A 16,909-nucleotide genomic window follows, 5' to 3' on the forward strand; every position below is an offset into this window, starting at 1 on the left:
TCCTTCTCCTTCATTTTCTGCTACTTTTCCAATTCTCCTCTTTTAAAAGAAACTGAGGGCAATTTAATGGATACAGCTGTTTCGAAATGAACAAAACTTGATTGTTTTGGAGCCACTAAAAACCGTTTTTTTTTAAATTTTCTGCTGGAAAAATCTGACAAAAATGAAGTTAAACCATCATCAGATTGGACTTGAAGTATAATCGGTTAGTATAGATCGTAGTTTTCGTTTTGTTGTTGTTGTTTTTTCCCACTGGAGTAGAATTTTGGCAAATCATTACATCTATATATATAAAAATGAATTTCTGTCTGTCTGTCTGTCTGTCTGTCTGTTCCCTATAGACTCGGAAACTACTGAACCGATTTGCGTGAAACTTGGCAGGTGGGGGTATTGGAGGCAGGGGAAGGTTCCTATTGTGGTTTGAGACCCCTCCCTCTCTCATGAAGGGGGGGAGGGGCCTCCCAAACAAAAGACAATTTTTTGCATAACTCGAGAACCCATCAAGCTAATGGTATCATATTTGGCATGGGGTGGTATTTGGGAACGAGGAATATTTCTATGAATATTTGGTACCCCTCCCTCCTTTCAGTGGCGTGATAGGAAGGGGGTGGGGGGCTACCTTACAATTTTTCATATAACTCGAGAACTAATCAAGATATTGGATCCAAATTTGGCATGTGAAGATATATGGATACGAAAAATATTACAATGATTATTTGAGACCCCTCCCTCTTTCCAGTTGAAAGGGGGAGGGGCCTCTTTCATATTTTTTTATATAGTTCAAAAACTAATAAAGCAAATGGAACCAAATTTGGCATGGGAGGGTATTTGGATACGAAAAATATTTCTATGATTATTTGAGACCCCTCCCTTTTTCCAGTAGGGAGATATAAAGGGGGAAGGGGCCTCTTTTATAGTTTTCAACATAACTAAGAAAGTAATTAAGCAAATGGAACCAAACTTGGCATGGGCGGGTATTTGGGAACGTGACATGTTCTAATGATTGTTTGAGACCCCTTCCTTCTTACAGCGGGGAGGAAGGAAAGAGGGAGGGGAGTTTCATACAATTTTTACTGCATAACTCAAGAACTACAACAGCAAATGGAACCAAATTTGGCATGGAACGATATTTGGGTACGAGAAATGCTTCTATGAATATTTGGTATCCCTCACTCTTTCGAAGAGGTGGATGAAAAGGGGAAGGCGAGGTCTGCCTTACAATTTTCAGTATAACTGGAGAGCTGATCAAGCAAATTGAACCATATTTGACATGTGAGTGTATTTGGATACGAGAAATGTTTCTATTATAAATTGAAGCCGTACCTTTTAAGCGGTAAGATATACAGGAAGAAGGGGGAGTTTCCATTTTTTTTTTGGCATAACTCGAGAATTAATCGAGCAAATGAAACCAAATTTCATCATAATCATCAAAAAGTATTTGAGTACGAAAAATACTTTTATGAATATTAAGTTATCACCCCTCTATTGAAAGAAGAGAACGGAAAGGGGGATGGTACTCCCTTTCAAGTTTATACATAACTCAAAAATTTACTACTTAAATAAAACCAAATTTGGCATGGCATGGAATATAGGAAGGGAAGAGGGAAGCTTACATTTAACGTTTGTTTTACAAAATCCGAGAAATGGACAATACTTTACATGGAAAATCATTTTGGTATGACTCTATGATTATTTGACACATCATCCTCCTTTCAGTGAGAAGGTACATGGGAGGAGGGAGGTGAGCCCAATACAATTTTGTTAGCATATGTTCTCAATTTATGCGTACGAAGCCAACAAATGGAAACAAATATGGCATGGAAAGGTACTTGGTTACGAGCTATGTTTCTACGATTGTTATAGACTCTTATGCTTTACAGTGTAGAGGGGGAAAGAAAGAAAGGGGCTCCATACAATTTTTGTTGTAAAGTCTAAATACTTATCAACCAATGGAACTATATTTGATATAAGAGGATTTTTGGGAACGAAATAAATGTTTATTAAAGATTACAATCTCCATTCAGCAGGGGGTGGAGGGAAGGACAGGGAGGGGGGCTCTCTTATCAGTTTTTTAGCATAAATCCAGAACATATCAAGCAAAAACAACCATATTTTATAAGTTAGATTATTTGCGAACGATTTATTTGGGACCCTTCTTTTTAGGGCGAAACTTAAGGAAACAGATGAAAATTATCAGACCTTTAAAACAAATTTATAAATCAAGATTCAGAATATAAGTTATGGTTTGTGTTGCAATTTGAAACTCCAGCTGAAGCTCTCATTTTATAGTGGTTGCTTATTAATTTGGTCATAATTTGATTTTAAATAATACCAAAAACAATAAAAATTTGAATGATTTCTGAAAATATCATTTGATTCTGAAAGGTGTAGCAAAGCACACCGGGTCAGCTAGTTTTATATAAAACAACCAGCAAATACAAATCGGGACTTTGCCACGAGTATACATGATATAGGATTCAAACGCTAGAATTTATTTGAAATAGGGTATTTCATAAGTTTTGCCATTCATCAGAAATCATCTGTTTCATAGCCTCGGTACTGGCTATACAGCTTACGAGCTCTGGAACCAGCAAAAAAATCTTGTTTGAGGTTAGGTTTAAATGACTCACTATCAGGCAACACTTTCAGCTTATCGGAAAAAAAAATCGATGGACATTTCAGTGAGCAACCCTTAGTTTTCCGTTATTCAAAATAAAAAATGCTGGTTTGAGACTTGACTTCCCTGATGACCCTTAACTGTAGTTGCCGATCATTTGCTTCACTCCAATGCTTGTTTTGAACTTTGTGGACATTTTTGACCGTGTTTGCATACTTTTCCACAACTCACTCATAGTAATTTTTGAATAATCAACGGTTTTGTCAGCTATCAATTTGACTATGATGGATATTGAAGGAAACTGTGCATAATATTGTTTTCTTTTTCTCTTGCATCCTAAATATCTCAAAAAATGCGTAAATTTTAAATTTTGAAAAAATAGGTCGGATAGTACTTTCCACAGGCAGCAGAATGCTGTCAAAATTTCGAATTTCCGATTACTAGTAAACCAGTTATAAGCAAAAGAAAGTGTTCCATTTCTAAAATAACTATGCTTTATATGCAAATTTATATGTTCCACAAATTATTATTTTTTAATAAAAAAAAAGCTTAAAATGTGGTCAACCTTGAGTTACTTTGAGGCGCGCTCAGGCGGCATCCATAAATTACGTAACGCAAAAATGCACTTTTTTGACCCCCCCCCCGTATGTCACAAATCGTAACGCTTCGACGTACTCCCTTATGAAAATTACGTAACGCTAATAATAACCCCCCCCCCCCCCTCCCTCCATCTTCTCATGTTTTAAAATACTGATATTCGAAGATCAAAAAAAGACCTAACATAATTTTGTTTAACGTTCTTCAAAACGAAATTAATATCTATCCAAACCAAATCGCTTCTTAGTACTTATTGGTGATAACTCTTTGATAAAATAAATTGATTGTCTTATTACAAGTTGTTCTGTGTTTTTCACTGACGATTACCGTCAACTGGGGCAACATGCAACAATTTTCAACTTCAATAGCTTCTAAAAAACTTATGTTCACAGTTAATCGTATCCTTTATGCATCAAAAGTTTTAAGGATGCTGGGACATCAAATTGGCGTAGTTAAAAAAAATATTGGTTTCTTCAGTTATTTTTAATTTTCTAAAAACATACGATTTTCACCCTTCTTAGAAAATGGGGTAACTTGCAACAAACTTTGTTTTTAATAAAGAATCTTATGAACACGTACGAAAATTCATAATTTTTAATATATTTGCGATGTCTTAAAGACCATTACGCATGACAACACCAATTGCAGTAGTTTTTGGGTCTGTAAAAACAAATTTTCACATTTTTTCTGAAATTAAGGATGCTGCATACATTTAGGGGTTAAATAATACTACGAAAAATTCTACAAGCTGAAATCATAAAAATAAATGTTTGGATGAATGAAATTTAAATGTTTAAAAACGCGTGATGCAAAACATCCATATTCCAGCACATGGAAACGAGATTTACAAGGTATTTCTTTGATTTGCATTTTGTTGCATTTAACCCCAGACACCTAACTGAATTTTAAAAATATTCATTTAAAAAAATTGGGTGTTGTTCAAAAAATATTTTTACACCAACAATGTTGGTATAACATGAGGAAACCTGTAAAAAGTTTGTAGGTAATTTTATCAAGCCGATCCGTCATACTGGGTAAAGTTTTTTTCGGCATCAAAAAATGTTAAAATTTGTACATTTATTGCTCGATTTTTCAAATTTTACATAAAAATAAAAACTTAAGACAACTAGCTTAAGATGCGAGAAATTATGTCATCATCATTTTGTTATCATTAAAAGATAACTTTATTACAGTACATTAAATTAAAAATTGATTCAATGTAGTGTTGTATAGATGTTGCATCGAACCCCGCTGTTGCATGATGCCCCGTTTGACGGTACCTTGTTTACTTCATTTTGTTTAAGGAGCATAACTTTTTATGCAAATTTACTCCACATAGTAATATTTATCGGAATAATCAAAACTGCATTTTAAATTCATTGAAAAAAAGTAAAATTTCCGGTTTAAGGTTGAATTGAGTTCTTGGGGGTGAATGTACCTAATATCCGGTTTTCCAAAGGTTATTTCACGGATATTCAATGAACATTTTAAGAAGCCTATCTTTGAATCTTTAAAGAGGAAAGTTTACAAACCAGTTTCAATCATGTTGAAGCTTACAAATTTTAAGCTAATTTTAGTTTGTTTACCATTCTGCAAAAATTGCATGACTTCAAAATAGCTGCGATTAAGTATACTGAAATTTTTAATGAAAAAATCGTTACGTAACGATGCGCATATCTCCCCCCCTCCCATATGTCACAAATCGTAATGCTCGAGCTTACCAACTCCCCCCCCCCCTAGGAGCGTTACGTAATTTGTGGATACCCCCTCATGCTATTTCGTATATATTTCACCAGAAATCTTAGATTGTAGGAAGTTTCATGCTAAGGTATAAATAAATGAAAATAGGTTTAAAATTATTGAAATGTAATCTTCACCAATCACCATATGCTTGGAGAGTAAGTGATAACACGAGAAAACGGAACAGAAAGCTCCCTCCCACAACGAAACTCCTATCAGATTCCGTGACGTTGCTTTAAAAGAGCTGTGGGTAGTCTTAAGGGAGCTCTGAAGGGTTTTTAAAAGCTATGTCTATAAGGTCGAATAAAACTATTCTATTTGATGTTTTATTATAGCTTATAGAATAAGCTTTAAAGACGTTGTCCATATATATAGCTTTAAAGTAGTTGTGCTAAAGCATAGAATGTGCTTTGGCTTTGAAGTAGCTTTAGAAAATAGTCTTAAGCAAACTGTGAAGGTTGGCATAAAACTTAAATTGTGACTTGGGTAATGTGATAAAAAAATGATTAAAAAACTGCCATGAGTATCGTTCCAAATTTGTATTTGCGGTAGTTTTGTAAAAAGTATCATGATGGGCAAAAATCTACTTTAGTAATGAAAAAGTCAGAGTTTTCGTGACAAAACTCTTGTTTTCGCTGACTGCTAGTTTGTTTACTTCGCATTCTACTGAATGATTTTACAATTTTTTGATTTTTATGATGATCCTGTAATGTTTTGGTCAAATTTCATCAGCTGACATCCCCATGGAAACTTGTTTCAGTGGCACAAAAGTAACCAAATCCTGTAAGTTTTGAAGCAGCTAAATCCACCAATCAAATTGTCCCCTATTCTTCTCAAAAGGAAAATATTGAGTTAGAAAAAAGTGGAAATTGAAGAAAAAGGGTGAAGAATATTGATAAAATGAAGTATAGGTCTCTCAAACGTCAATTTGGTCTGATTAAATCACCGACCTGTGAGCAGGTAACACATTTTTTTTTCATTAGAATGATCATTGTTAAATCTTTTTTAAGTCTTTAAAAGAGTTCTGCATTGAACGGGTTTACAAATTTTACCCGTTTTACTGAGCATGCCTGATTTATAAAACAATAGTTTTGTTGATTTTTAGTTTTAGTTTTAGTTTTTAGCTTAAACGATAACAACTCTTTTCAAAAAGTGCTCAGTTTTTTGCGAAAAGTAAAAAAAATGCGGCGAAAATACTGCAGCTAATTTCTATTTTCCAGACCTAGGATGTGGCACGAGCCCTATTGGTGGAAAAAACAGATCGATACACTGAATGAAAAAGTGTGCGTTTACTGAAGGGAAATACCTACCAGGATTAAATGGGAATATTTCTTACAAACTACGTAAAATATTTTTTTTCTTATGATTCATGAATTGTCATAAGGTAACATTCATTCTCAGAAAGTGTTTTGATTGAATGAATGAGATACGCCGATTCATAACTGTCCATTTCTAAGAAAAAACTAAACTTTACAATAAATATGACAACAGATCCAAAATTAGTGAACCTTTTTCTTGGCTATCTCAATCTAACTAGAGAGACAGAATTATAGCCACTAAAAGTTAGTGTACTAATGACCTTTTGTTAAAATTCGCCCAATTTTTCTCCAAACAAAGCTGTTTTTAGATGTAAAAATTGGTAGTTTTCAAATTCGAGAAATACGCGGAAAAATCTTTCTCTATAATCAGCTTTTTTTTTTAATTGGAATTTAAAGAACGTCCTTCGAACTTTAAGACTTGGGGGAAACATGGATAAGAAATTGATAGGTTGTGAATTTAATGACATAAACCAGAAAATTTGTCCAGCTTAACCTGAAGAGAAAAGCAATTTTGTCCTCTGCCTTAGTTTGCTGCAAGTCAGCTTGGCACTTTACGTTTCAATTTAAACCATTCACAGTTGAACCATAACTGACTCATGAACTCGCAAGGCTTACCGTCGTTATAGTTGTTGTTGCTGCTGTTTCTTCCAGCTGGCGATCCTACGTTAGGTACCTTCTAGTCACTTTGTCAGTTGTGGATGTCTCGGTGTCTCGGAGACGGTTCAGAGATCTGCATTCGGATCGGATCGGAATTGTACAGGTGGTAGTAGTTAGGTTGTAGATCACCAAGAAGTGCCCAAGAAGTGGGTCGTGTCGCGTATAAAACAAGTGATTTTTGGCAGCCCGGACGCATTCGGTTATTGTTCGAGAACGCGTGAAAAAGTGGTGGCGTCGCGTCGCGGTTGTTTTGTTTTCGAAAATTAATCGGCGGATCCGGTCGGCGGAAAACATCGTGGTCGGTTGACAGGTTCTGAGGAAATACTGGGACTGGAGTAAAATCGGAGGAGCTGAACATCGGAAATAAAAATGCTGGTCAGTGATGGAGTTCCAAGTTGGGTTGAGTTTCACATTAAAGTGCAAAAATTATGTAGTGTGATTTAAAATTGAAGAAAAAATGTTTAATTGTGAATACAAGGACTCTTAAAACAGTGGGATTCCAAAACAGAACTTTCTGAAGCATGTATGCAATTATACTGCATAAGGAACAATACAGAGTGGTCAAAAAATGAACCGTGGAAATAGAAAAAAATGCGATACTCGTGTGAGCTTAATAAAAAGTAGATGAACATTGGCAGCTTTTTACAAATTCTGAAAAGAGTGATTTTTGCATCTAAATTATTGAAGATAATAAACAATTTATCTACTTGTAATGCGTGCCTGTAAGGATTAACGAGTTGATATGACTAAACTGATGCTTTAAATGGGATAAAAAGTGCTTCGAAGATAATTTATTAATTTAAGTTAGAAAAATAGAAGTGCACGGTGAACACGGATAAAATACTGAATTTGTTACTGTTATAAAATTTCTATAATTTTAATGCTGCTTACAACTTATCACTCCTATCAAGAGTGGATTGAATGAATTTGAAAAATTTCTCTATTAACAACACTAAGGTAAATTTGTTTTCAAAAGGAAAAAATCGTCTTGAACCTAAGGTTGCCGAAAAAAATTCTGTGTTTTTGAAAAAAATAATTCTGACTTTCTGTGATTTTACCCAAAAATTCTGTGTTGGATTTCTGTGATGCTATTTCTTTGAATTTCATAGGAAATTCATGGTAAATTGGGTCTTTTTCACTACTAAGTTGGGCCAAATCTATTACCATTATTAATCTTATCATACTTTTCAAATTCAAAGTAAGAAATCTAAATTTTATACTGTCCAAAAAAATAATATTTTCGGAAATTCATTCAAAATTTAAAAATTCTGTGAAATCTGTGAAAATTTTAAAATTCTGTGTTCTGTGACACAGATTCTGTGATGAAAATTTGCTCAAAATTCTGTGAAATTACAGATTTTTCTGTGATTTCGGCAACCTTGCTTGAACCAAGTGAGTCTGAACAAAATCAACATAACTCAATTTAAAGAATTTAAAGCTATGAGATTGAACAAAATGTATAAACAATGCTAATCAAAGATTCACCTTTTAAATCTCGTTTCCATATGTTGGAATATGATTGTTTTGCATTATCAAAATTTCATCCATTCAACATTATTTTTCATGATTTCAGCTAGTATTTTTTTGTATTATTTTTTACTCCTGAATGTATTCACTACCCTTTTGCTTTTTCTTTAAAAACATTTTTTACAGAAAAAAAATGTAAAATTTAGTTCGAACAAAACCAAAAATTACTGCCACTGGTGCATTATGTGTTATGACATCACATGTGTATAAAAAACTATAAAATTTCAAACCTTCTTATTTGATTTTCATTAAAACAAAGTTTGTTGCAACTTACTTACCCCTTTTTCTTGGTAGGGTGAAAATGGCATGTTTTTGTAAATTTAAAAATAACTGGTGAAACCTATTTTTTTTGTTAAATTATATAAAATTATCCGCACAAAAAAACGTATAATTTTTCTGATTATACCAATTTGATGCCCCATCAACCTTAAAACTTTTGATGTACAAGTGAAATGATTATCTGTGGACATTTAATTTTTTGCAGCCATTGCACAGTGGTGCAAAACATCAATCTAGCTGTACGAAATTAATAGCGCCCAGGGATGAAGATATAGACATTTGATGTCTTCAGCAACATTGTTCAGTTTTACAAGGAGCATATTCAATTATGACAATTTTTGCCAAGGGGTGCACCGATAGCGAGATAAAAATGCTAATTTTCTTGTTTTTCAAATTAGAGCTTTGACGTCTTCGACAAAGTGGTTTATCTGATCAAAATACATAAGTTTGTTGAATATGTTAAAGTCCTATCACATCACCCTCAGAAGTTACAGTAAAGTAAAAAAAATCTCTTGAAAAAACAGTTTTTTGAACCTGACACGTTGTAGATTGGATAAAATGGTTCACTGTCTTTGAAACAAAGTTGTAACAAGCCACGATCTACAATTGTCTCATACATTATGAAGGGTTTAGAAGTTGCTGAAGCTCTATAGAAAGCATTTAATGTATTTTATTGACAATTTTGGAAGGCTTTTTTGTGATTATTTGTGAAGATAAGCGGAACCATTTCCATTTGAAATTAGCGGGGAAATCGGTGGAACTAGTAGAGATTTGAATGATTGAAAATGCACATTTTATGTTAAAATTACCAATTTTACTTATAGAAAAACGGTTAAAATATTTAATTTAATGATAAAGTTTCCTTTAGATATTTTGTTTGATTAAAAGACAATTAAAATAGATTTTTCAAATAATTTTAACCCAAGAAAATGAATGAACTTATTTGATAAATTTGGTAGATCACTAAATTAGTATTTTATATCATATAAATGAATAATAAAATTTTGCCATTAAAATATAACCACCATCGGACGAGGAATCCATTGAAGGCTGTTTGAACCACCACACGCTTTGATATATGGAGTTATGGCTGTTTTTACGCTCAATTCCCCCACATTTTTTCTGAAATCATTGAAGAATGTAGGGGAATTGAGGGTAAAAACAGCCATAACTCCATATTTCAAAGCGTGTGGTGGTTCAAACAGCTTTCATTGGATTCCTCGGAAAAAATTGCTTAAAATAAGTCTCGTTTGGTTCAAAATTTTCAAGTCCGATCACGGTTTTTCTGAACTTTTTGAAAAATGAAAGGGAATTGAGGGTAAAACAGCCATAACTCTTGTTTCCGATGCTTGCGGTGTGTCAAATAGGCTTCGTTGCATTCCTTGAAAAAAATAATACATGATACGTTCCATGTGGTTCAAAATTTTCAAGTCCGAACATGCTTTTTCTGAGCTATTTGCAAAATTTTGGACAATTGAGGGTAAAACAGCCATAACTCCTGTTCCCAAGGTTCCAAAAGGTTCAAAATTTTCAAGTCTGAACATGCATTTTCTTAATAATTTGAAAAATTGAGGGGAATTGAAGGTAAAACAGCCATAACTTCATTCTTCGAAGTGTGCGGTGGCTCAAACAGCCTTCATTCGATTGCTCGGAAAAAACCACACAAGATACAACCCATTTGATTCAAAATTTTTAAGTCTGAACAAGCTTTTTTCAGAAATAGTTGAAAAATATAGGGGAATTGAGGGTAAACATAGCCATAACTCCATTTTCTGAAGCGTGCGGTGGCCAAAACAGCCTTCATTCGATTCCTCAGAAAAAATTACACACGATAGGTCTGTTTTCGTTCAAAATTCTCTGGTTCGAAACAGTGTTTTTCTGGAATGTTTACAAAATATAGGGGAATTAGGGGTTAAATAGGCACTATATCTCCGTTCGTTAGCTTGTGCGGCGTTTGAAACTATGTCCAATCGATTCTTCGGAAATTTTCACAAAAGAAAAGTACAATTTCATAGATTTGGGTCATGTAGGACGAAAGATATTGAATTTCTTCGCGGTTTGTACACTTTTTTTTCCCAATTGTGCAATGGAAGCAAATTTCCTTTAAAGAGATCCATTTATTTTTTTAAATAATGTTAACTTATCAAATATTAAGCTAGATTTACTTAAGTTTACTTATTAATAGTGAAAAATACGACAAAAGAAAACTACGATGCTACAAAAACAAACAAAATTTGATTAAAAATGATTTCGAATTTTCAATTACAAAAATTGGGTAATATCTAGGCAACTGTAAGCAAATCCCGGAAGTGAAACCAAAGAAATCAGAAGGAAAATGAAAAAAAAATTACTTGAAATTTGAATTTTTCGACAAAGCGTCCAAATTGCGTTTAACGCCACTAAAAAAAAAATGTTTTCTTGATTTTTATTTAATCAACATAAAAATATCGGTTTTGGACGTAGAAAAAAGGAGGTTAATTTGAGATTTTGTAAAATTTTTCAAAATTCGGACAAAATCCGAGCAGTTTTCCAATACACCCGGGCATCTGGGCCGGACTGGACTTTTCTTAAAATTTAAATTGAAAACCGGACAAGCTCGAATAAATCCGGGCAATTAGATATGCTTATGCTAATATGTATAATAAATTTGCAACATTCTTCGTTTTTATCTTAAGCACCGAGTCATGTATCATTTACTGAACAAGACTACCAAAACTTCATTTTAGACTTATCGGTTGAAAGTGAAAAGAGGCACAGCGATTCCTACAAGGTGTGCATCTGGATATTTTCGATTTTGACGTACAATAACTCCGCCGTTTACAAGCTGATTCTGACAGATAAACATAAACATAAACATAAACATTCATCATTGATTGCCATTTTAGCCAAAAGTCGCTTCAAAAGAATGCGGCACCTCAGATGAAAATGAAAACAAAAAAAAACATCCTTACTTCACCGATAACTCATAGATTGGTTTTCGATAATATGTTTCGATTATATGTAGTCGTTTTAACATATTTATATCATTCACGACTTACATCAACGATTCAGTTGGCGGACAGTCATTGAAAAACTTATTCGGTACAACTGTGATCGATATTTACTTTTAGGCTTGAACTCACGAACATCTGTACAGGAAGCAACTGACTTGCCAAGTGAGCTATATCACAAGCCTCAATAAAATTGAAAATTTCTAAGGTCAAAATTGGGAGAATCGGTTTTGAACACTGAGACCAGTTCAAAATTCATTCTTAAACTGTTCTCGATTTCTAGCGCCTTCGGATGATCCGGCAATCTAGTTCCACGTTTGAGATCAAGTTGCCAGGCCACCAAGCGCGAATGATGTTCCGCAGGCTGCGATTTACAAATACATGCAGTTTTCGCGTCGTCACCGTGCACCATATGTGCACGAAGTTTGATAGCCGTACAATCATACGGATTTGACGTTTGAGTAGAAGATTCGTTTTTTTTTTCGTAGAGAGATCTGGCGTGAGCTCCAGATATTTCGGAGACTCGCAAACGCAAATCGGGATTTTCTGATCGGGTTTCGATGTCTTTCTTGGTACCTACCACCATCAGGCGCAATTTGGCTGCCAAGATACTGGAAGCATTCCACTTTCCCAACCTGTTACCCAGCCACTACGAAATTGGAACGATTTTCTGTGTTGATCTCCATCGACTTGGCCTTTCCGACATGGATTTTGAGACTTGCTGCCTTGAATTTTGCGCTGCATGTCTTGTTGTTTTTGGGTTTGCTCAATTGTCGAAGGATTCCACGGCAATCCTCGGTTTGGTCAACAGTCAATCGATCCAGTCAAGATCTCATCCATTACGATGAGGAAGAGTAGCGGCGATAAGATACATCATTGTCTCACTCCAGGAGATACCGGGATTGGATCAGACAAGACACCGTCGTGCAGTATCTTGCATGAAAATGCTTCGTACTGTGCTTCGATGAGATGGACTAGTTTCTATGGCACTCCTCGTCGCCTTAGAGCCGCATAGATATTTTCATGGTTCAGTCGGTTGAATGCTTTTTCTCAATGAACACCAGCAGAAGAGAGTCGTGGAATTCGTTGATTTGTTTCAGTATTATTTGAAGCGTTGTGATGTGGTCCACACATGATCATCTAGATCGGAATCCAGCTTGTTGCCGTCGGAGTGTAGGTTTGATTTTCTCCTGGATCCTGTTTAGGATCAATTTGCAGAGTACTTTGAGAGTTGATCTGTATAATTATGCCACACCAGTTACCGCACTATGTCAGGTCTCCTATCTTCGGGACCTTTACGAGGATACCCTGCATCCAGTCGACAGAGAATGATGCAGTATCCCAAAAGTTAGCGAAAAGACGACGCAACATTTGTGCTGACTAGGCAGAGTCAGCTTTGAGCATCGCAGTAGGAATGCAATCGATTCCAGGCGCTTTGTTGTATTTCATGTCTTTCATTGCCGCTTCTATTTCAGCAAGCGAGGGCGCTTCCAAGTTGACGCCATTGAAGCAACTTACTGTTGGCGCTTCGAGCAGCGGGTTCTCTTGGCCATAGCGACTCGGAAGAGTTGTTCAAAATGCTCAGTCCAACGTTTGAGCTGATCTGTTCGATCTGTCAACAGCTGACCTGCTCGGTATTTCAGCGGCATTCTTGCATTAGTCCTTTCTCCCTCTTCAGCTAGGGAGCTTGTCTCGTCTATAAGCTCGTTTAACTTTCTCTGATCATCGACCAATCGTGATAAAGGCCTTTTTGATTCCATCGAACTGATCTTCGACTGTTCCCTTTGTCGACAGTTCCGAGGCTCATGATTCAAACTGTTCAACGTATGCCCTTTTCATCTCTGGATTTTCCAATCAGCGGACGTTGTACCGACATCCGACTTTCTCCTCTCGCCGTTGGACACGCGTAACTCACAATCATATCTCACCAAGGACGAGGTAATGGTCAGATGCAATGTCTGCGCTACGTTTGTTGCGGACATCAAAAAGGCTCCTTCACCATTTTCGGCTGACGCAGATATGGTCAATATGATTTTCTGTTCGGCCATCTCGGGATACCCAAGTGACTTTAAGTGCTGGTCGATGGGGGAAGAGCGTCCTAGACCATGGCGCCCCATGGTGCGCTGAAAGTTCTGATTAGCGGAGGGAATCTTTTTGTTTCAACTCGCCACACAAGTGTAAAGCCACGTTGGTCATTTATTAGAAGATAAAGAGAAGAATATGCATAATTTTTAAATGATTTTATAAAATTACTTCATAAATAAATTAAAATCTATTCAAAGTACCCACAAAATTTCAATATCTGAAAAAAATCATTTGAAAAGCATTCGAATTATTTAATGATACAAGACTCTTTCCCTTCACAGTCACTTAAACTAGCAGCGCTAGTGCTGCTATCAACCACAGTACTGGCAGCAAAGAGTCCTTCGCAATCTAAAACGGGTTCGACAAAATCCCCTGGTCATCTGAAACCCACAACAACTAAGACTCCTCATGGTAAGCGAGAAGCCACCGCTGGAGGATACGGTCACATGGATTACGTTGCTCCCACGCATCCCGGATACAGCTACGGAGTTCCACAGCAGCCATTCAACTACCCACAGTACCACAAATATTTCTCTTCTCCATACAAATTCCAAATGCCACAAGCATCGTTCTTTGCACCCGCTGCACAGCATGGATATAATATGTTTTCGGACGCTCCGGTAAAATACAACATTGGTTCGAAAGAACTTGCTGACTTGTTAAAGGCGTTGAGTGCACAGAACCCATCGATATCCATCAAAGCCGTCCCATCTGGGCATGGTTGGGATTCTCCCTTCAGCTATGATACATTCGATAGCCATTACAAACCGACTATGATAAAGTTCCATGAAATTCCATCCTATGGCACTCCATTATCAGCTCCAGCCTATTTGTCTGGAGGATTACACGAACCGACCTATGCTGCAGGAGTTAAGGGTCTTCGTCATTTCGCGTCTACACTTGGTACACCAGTTTCTGATTTGTACTCTGGAAATAAATACATCTCAGCCATCAAAACGATACCTATTCAGCATCCTTCCCAAATAGTGTCTCCACTGCATACTTCAATCACCCACAACCCTAAACCCTTCAAACCTTCAACCTACCTGGGATCAACAAACGAAATATCCGAATATGCACCGACGCAAATTCCAACGTCTTCCATAGCTCACAACTCCTATCTAGCCCCAGCACTTCAATATCTTCCCCCAAGCAAGGTCCCAAACAAACATGAACAACCCTCGAAGCATTACCTTCCGGTCGCAGGTCAAAAACCTAACACAAACGCTTATCTTCCTCCACCCACCAATAACGCCTACCTGCCTCCAACTAACAACGTCCACCATCAATCTCCTAACAACGCTTACCTTCCTCCTGTTAACAACGCCTACCTCCCTCCAACGAACAATGCATACCTTCCACCGACCAACAACGCCTACCTTCCTCCCTCAAAACCTTCAAACAAGTACCTTCCGGCAGCACCTTCCAGCAATGCCTATCTTCCACCTTCTCACGATGACAAACATCTGCAGCACCTTCAGAACAACCATCACAGCGTCGAGGAGTCCAACGAATCGTACGGCTTCAGCGCAACCGGTTCTGCACCAGTTGGAACAACGGCGAAACCCTATCATCATCCCTGGCAACCGTAGAAGGGTGTTCAGTATTACAACTGTGGAGTTGAGCATTTAGAAGATGTATAGTTTAAAATAAATAAGAATAATAAAAAAATACTCATGCTCGCGAAATGATGTGATTTTAAATTGATATTTATGGAAGGAACTGCCATTAGGAACACTAGGAAAACGAAGATATGGAACGCAGTGATGATGGTACGGCTTGGATGCTTTGAAGCTATGAGCAATAAGTTTAACTGATTTTTAATTTAAGCTAGTGCCTTGAGTTATTTCAATAACAACGATAAGCGATGTATTTATTCAATAAAATGTTTAAAAAAGTGATTCTGTTTGGTTTTTCTGTATGCTTATCACCTTACCAGAATATTTAATTTGCGGTTAGACAAATAAATAGAAAATAATAAAAAAAAACTTGTATATCAATAGCCCCACGATTGCGACAATTCCTTGTTTTACAGCCCGCTCAGTCACATGGACTCTCTAAAGTACACTCAGGGTCGGCTTTCTAGCAAAGGAAAGAATTCAAGGGTTAGGTCGATGTTATGCTGAGACGACAAGCATCGCTTTGCGTTCTAAGTTCCAATAAGAAAGCAATGCAACGCATTGGTTCGCATACTGGCGCCCCATGTCGCTTTGAAATTCACTTCAAATCACCACTTCTTTACATCTGATAATGTTTGGAATCGTCTCTTTTCTTTCGCGAACTATTAAAAACTCATCAGATCATGACACGGATTGCAAGAATGTTAAAATATGAATGATTGAAAATCACCAAAATTTTCTGCTACAATTTGTTTTGAATTGTTCAACGGATAAATCAAGCATAAATTTACTTTTTTTGGACGTAGCAATTGGCGTTGAGGACCAAAAACATTAAAAAAAGGTGCAAAATAAGAATAGTACCACTAGTGTTTTTCAACAAAAACAAGATTATTTCTAAACATTCGCTTTGTAAAAGTAAACAATAATGCTTTTACGAATTCTTTGAGTAGATAACTGAATTTTAAGGAGTTTTCTAGATTTCCAAAGGTTTTCAAAGGTTTAAAAAGGGGGTTTTAAGGGATGTTCTCTAGAACTAAGGAATTTGATATTTGAGCTGAAATTCTTTACCAAACTTCTTACTTTCTTCATTAAAATGACGTGAAATGATGAAACAAACATTCTGGGTTTATTTTGAATCAGAAACAAACAGGTTGGAATTCAAAAACTTAGATATTTTTACAGTAAACCGCACTTTTTTTTAGTTCCAAGTCGTAGATGGCAGCACTATCTTGCAGTTAAAACCAAATTAAGTCTGAATATTGATTTTACAGGTTTATTAAGGCCCATATTCATCATTTCAATGTTGTTTTCTAATACAGTTTATTATTATTATTATTATTTATTTCAATTATGTAACGTAAGATACAATCTTATAATTTGTTACAAAGTGTTCTTCACGTGATTTACTTGCCTAATACTTATTTTATTTCAAAACTTCGTAATGTTAATGATAATGTCGTTCTTAACCCGTAAGCCCCG

At 35.9% G+C, this 16,909-nt stretch overlaps 1 protein-coding gene across 1 annotated transcript; it reads left to right on the top strand.

The window, feature by feature from the left end:
* The first annotated feature begins 7,049 nt into the window (after window positions 1-7,049).
* Window positions 7,050-15,670, top strand: LOC129755920 (uncharacterized). The gene is made up of 2 exons (XM_055752626.1): window positions 7,050-7,305; window positions 14,093-15,670. The coding sequence occupies exons 1-2, from the start codon at window positions 7,300-7,302 to the stop codon at window positions 15,401-15,403; spliced, it is 1,317 nt and encodes a 438-aa protein (XP_055608601.1). The 5' UTR covers window positions 7,050-7,299; the 3' UTR covers window positions 15,404-15,670.
* The last annotated feature ends 1,239 nt before the right edge of the window (window positions 15,671-16,909 follow it).

This window comes from Uranotaenia lowii, chromosome 3 (assembly GCF_029784155.1).
Source record: "Uranotaenia lowii strain MFRU-FL chromosome 3, ASM2978415v1, whole genome shotgun sequence".
NCBI classification, from domain to species: domain Eukaryota; kingdom Metazoa; phylum Arthropoda; class Insecta; order Diptera; family Culicidae; genus Uranotaenia; species Uranotaenia lowii.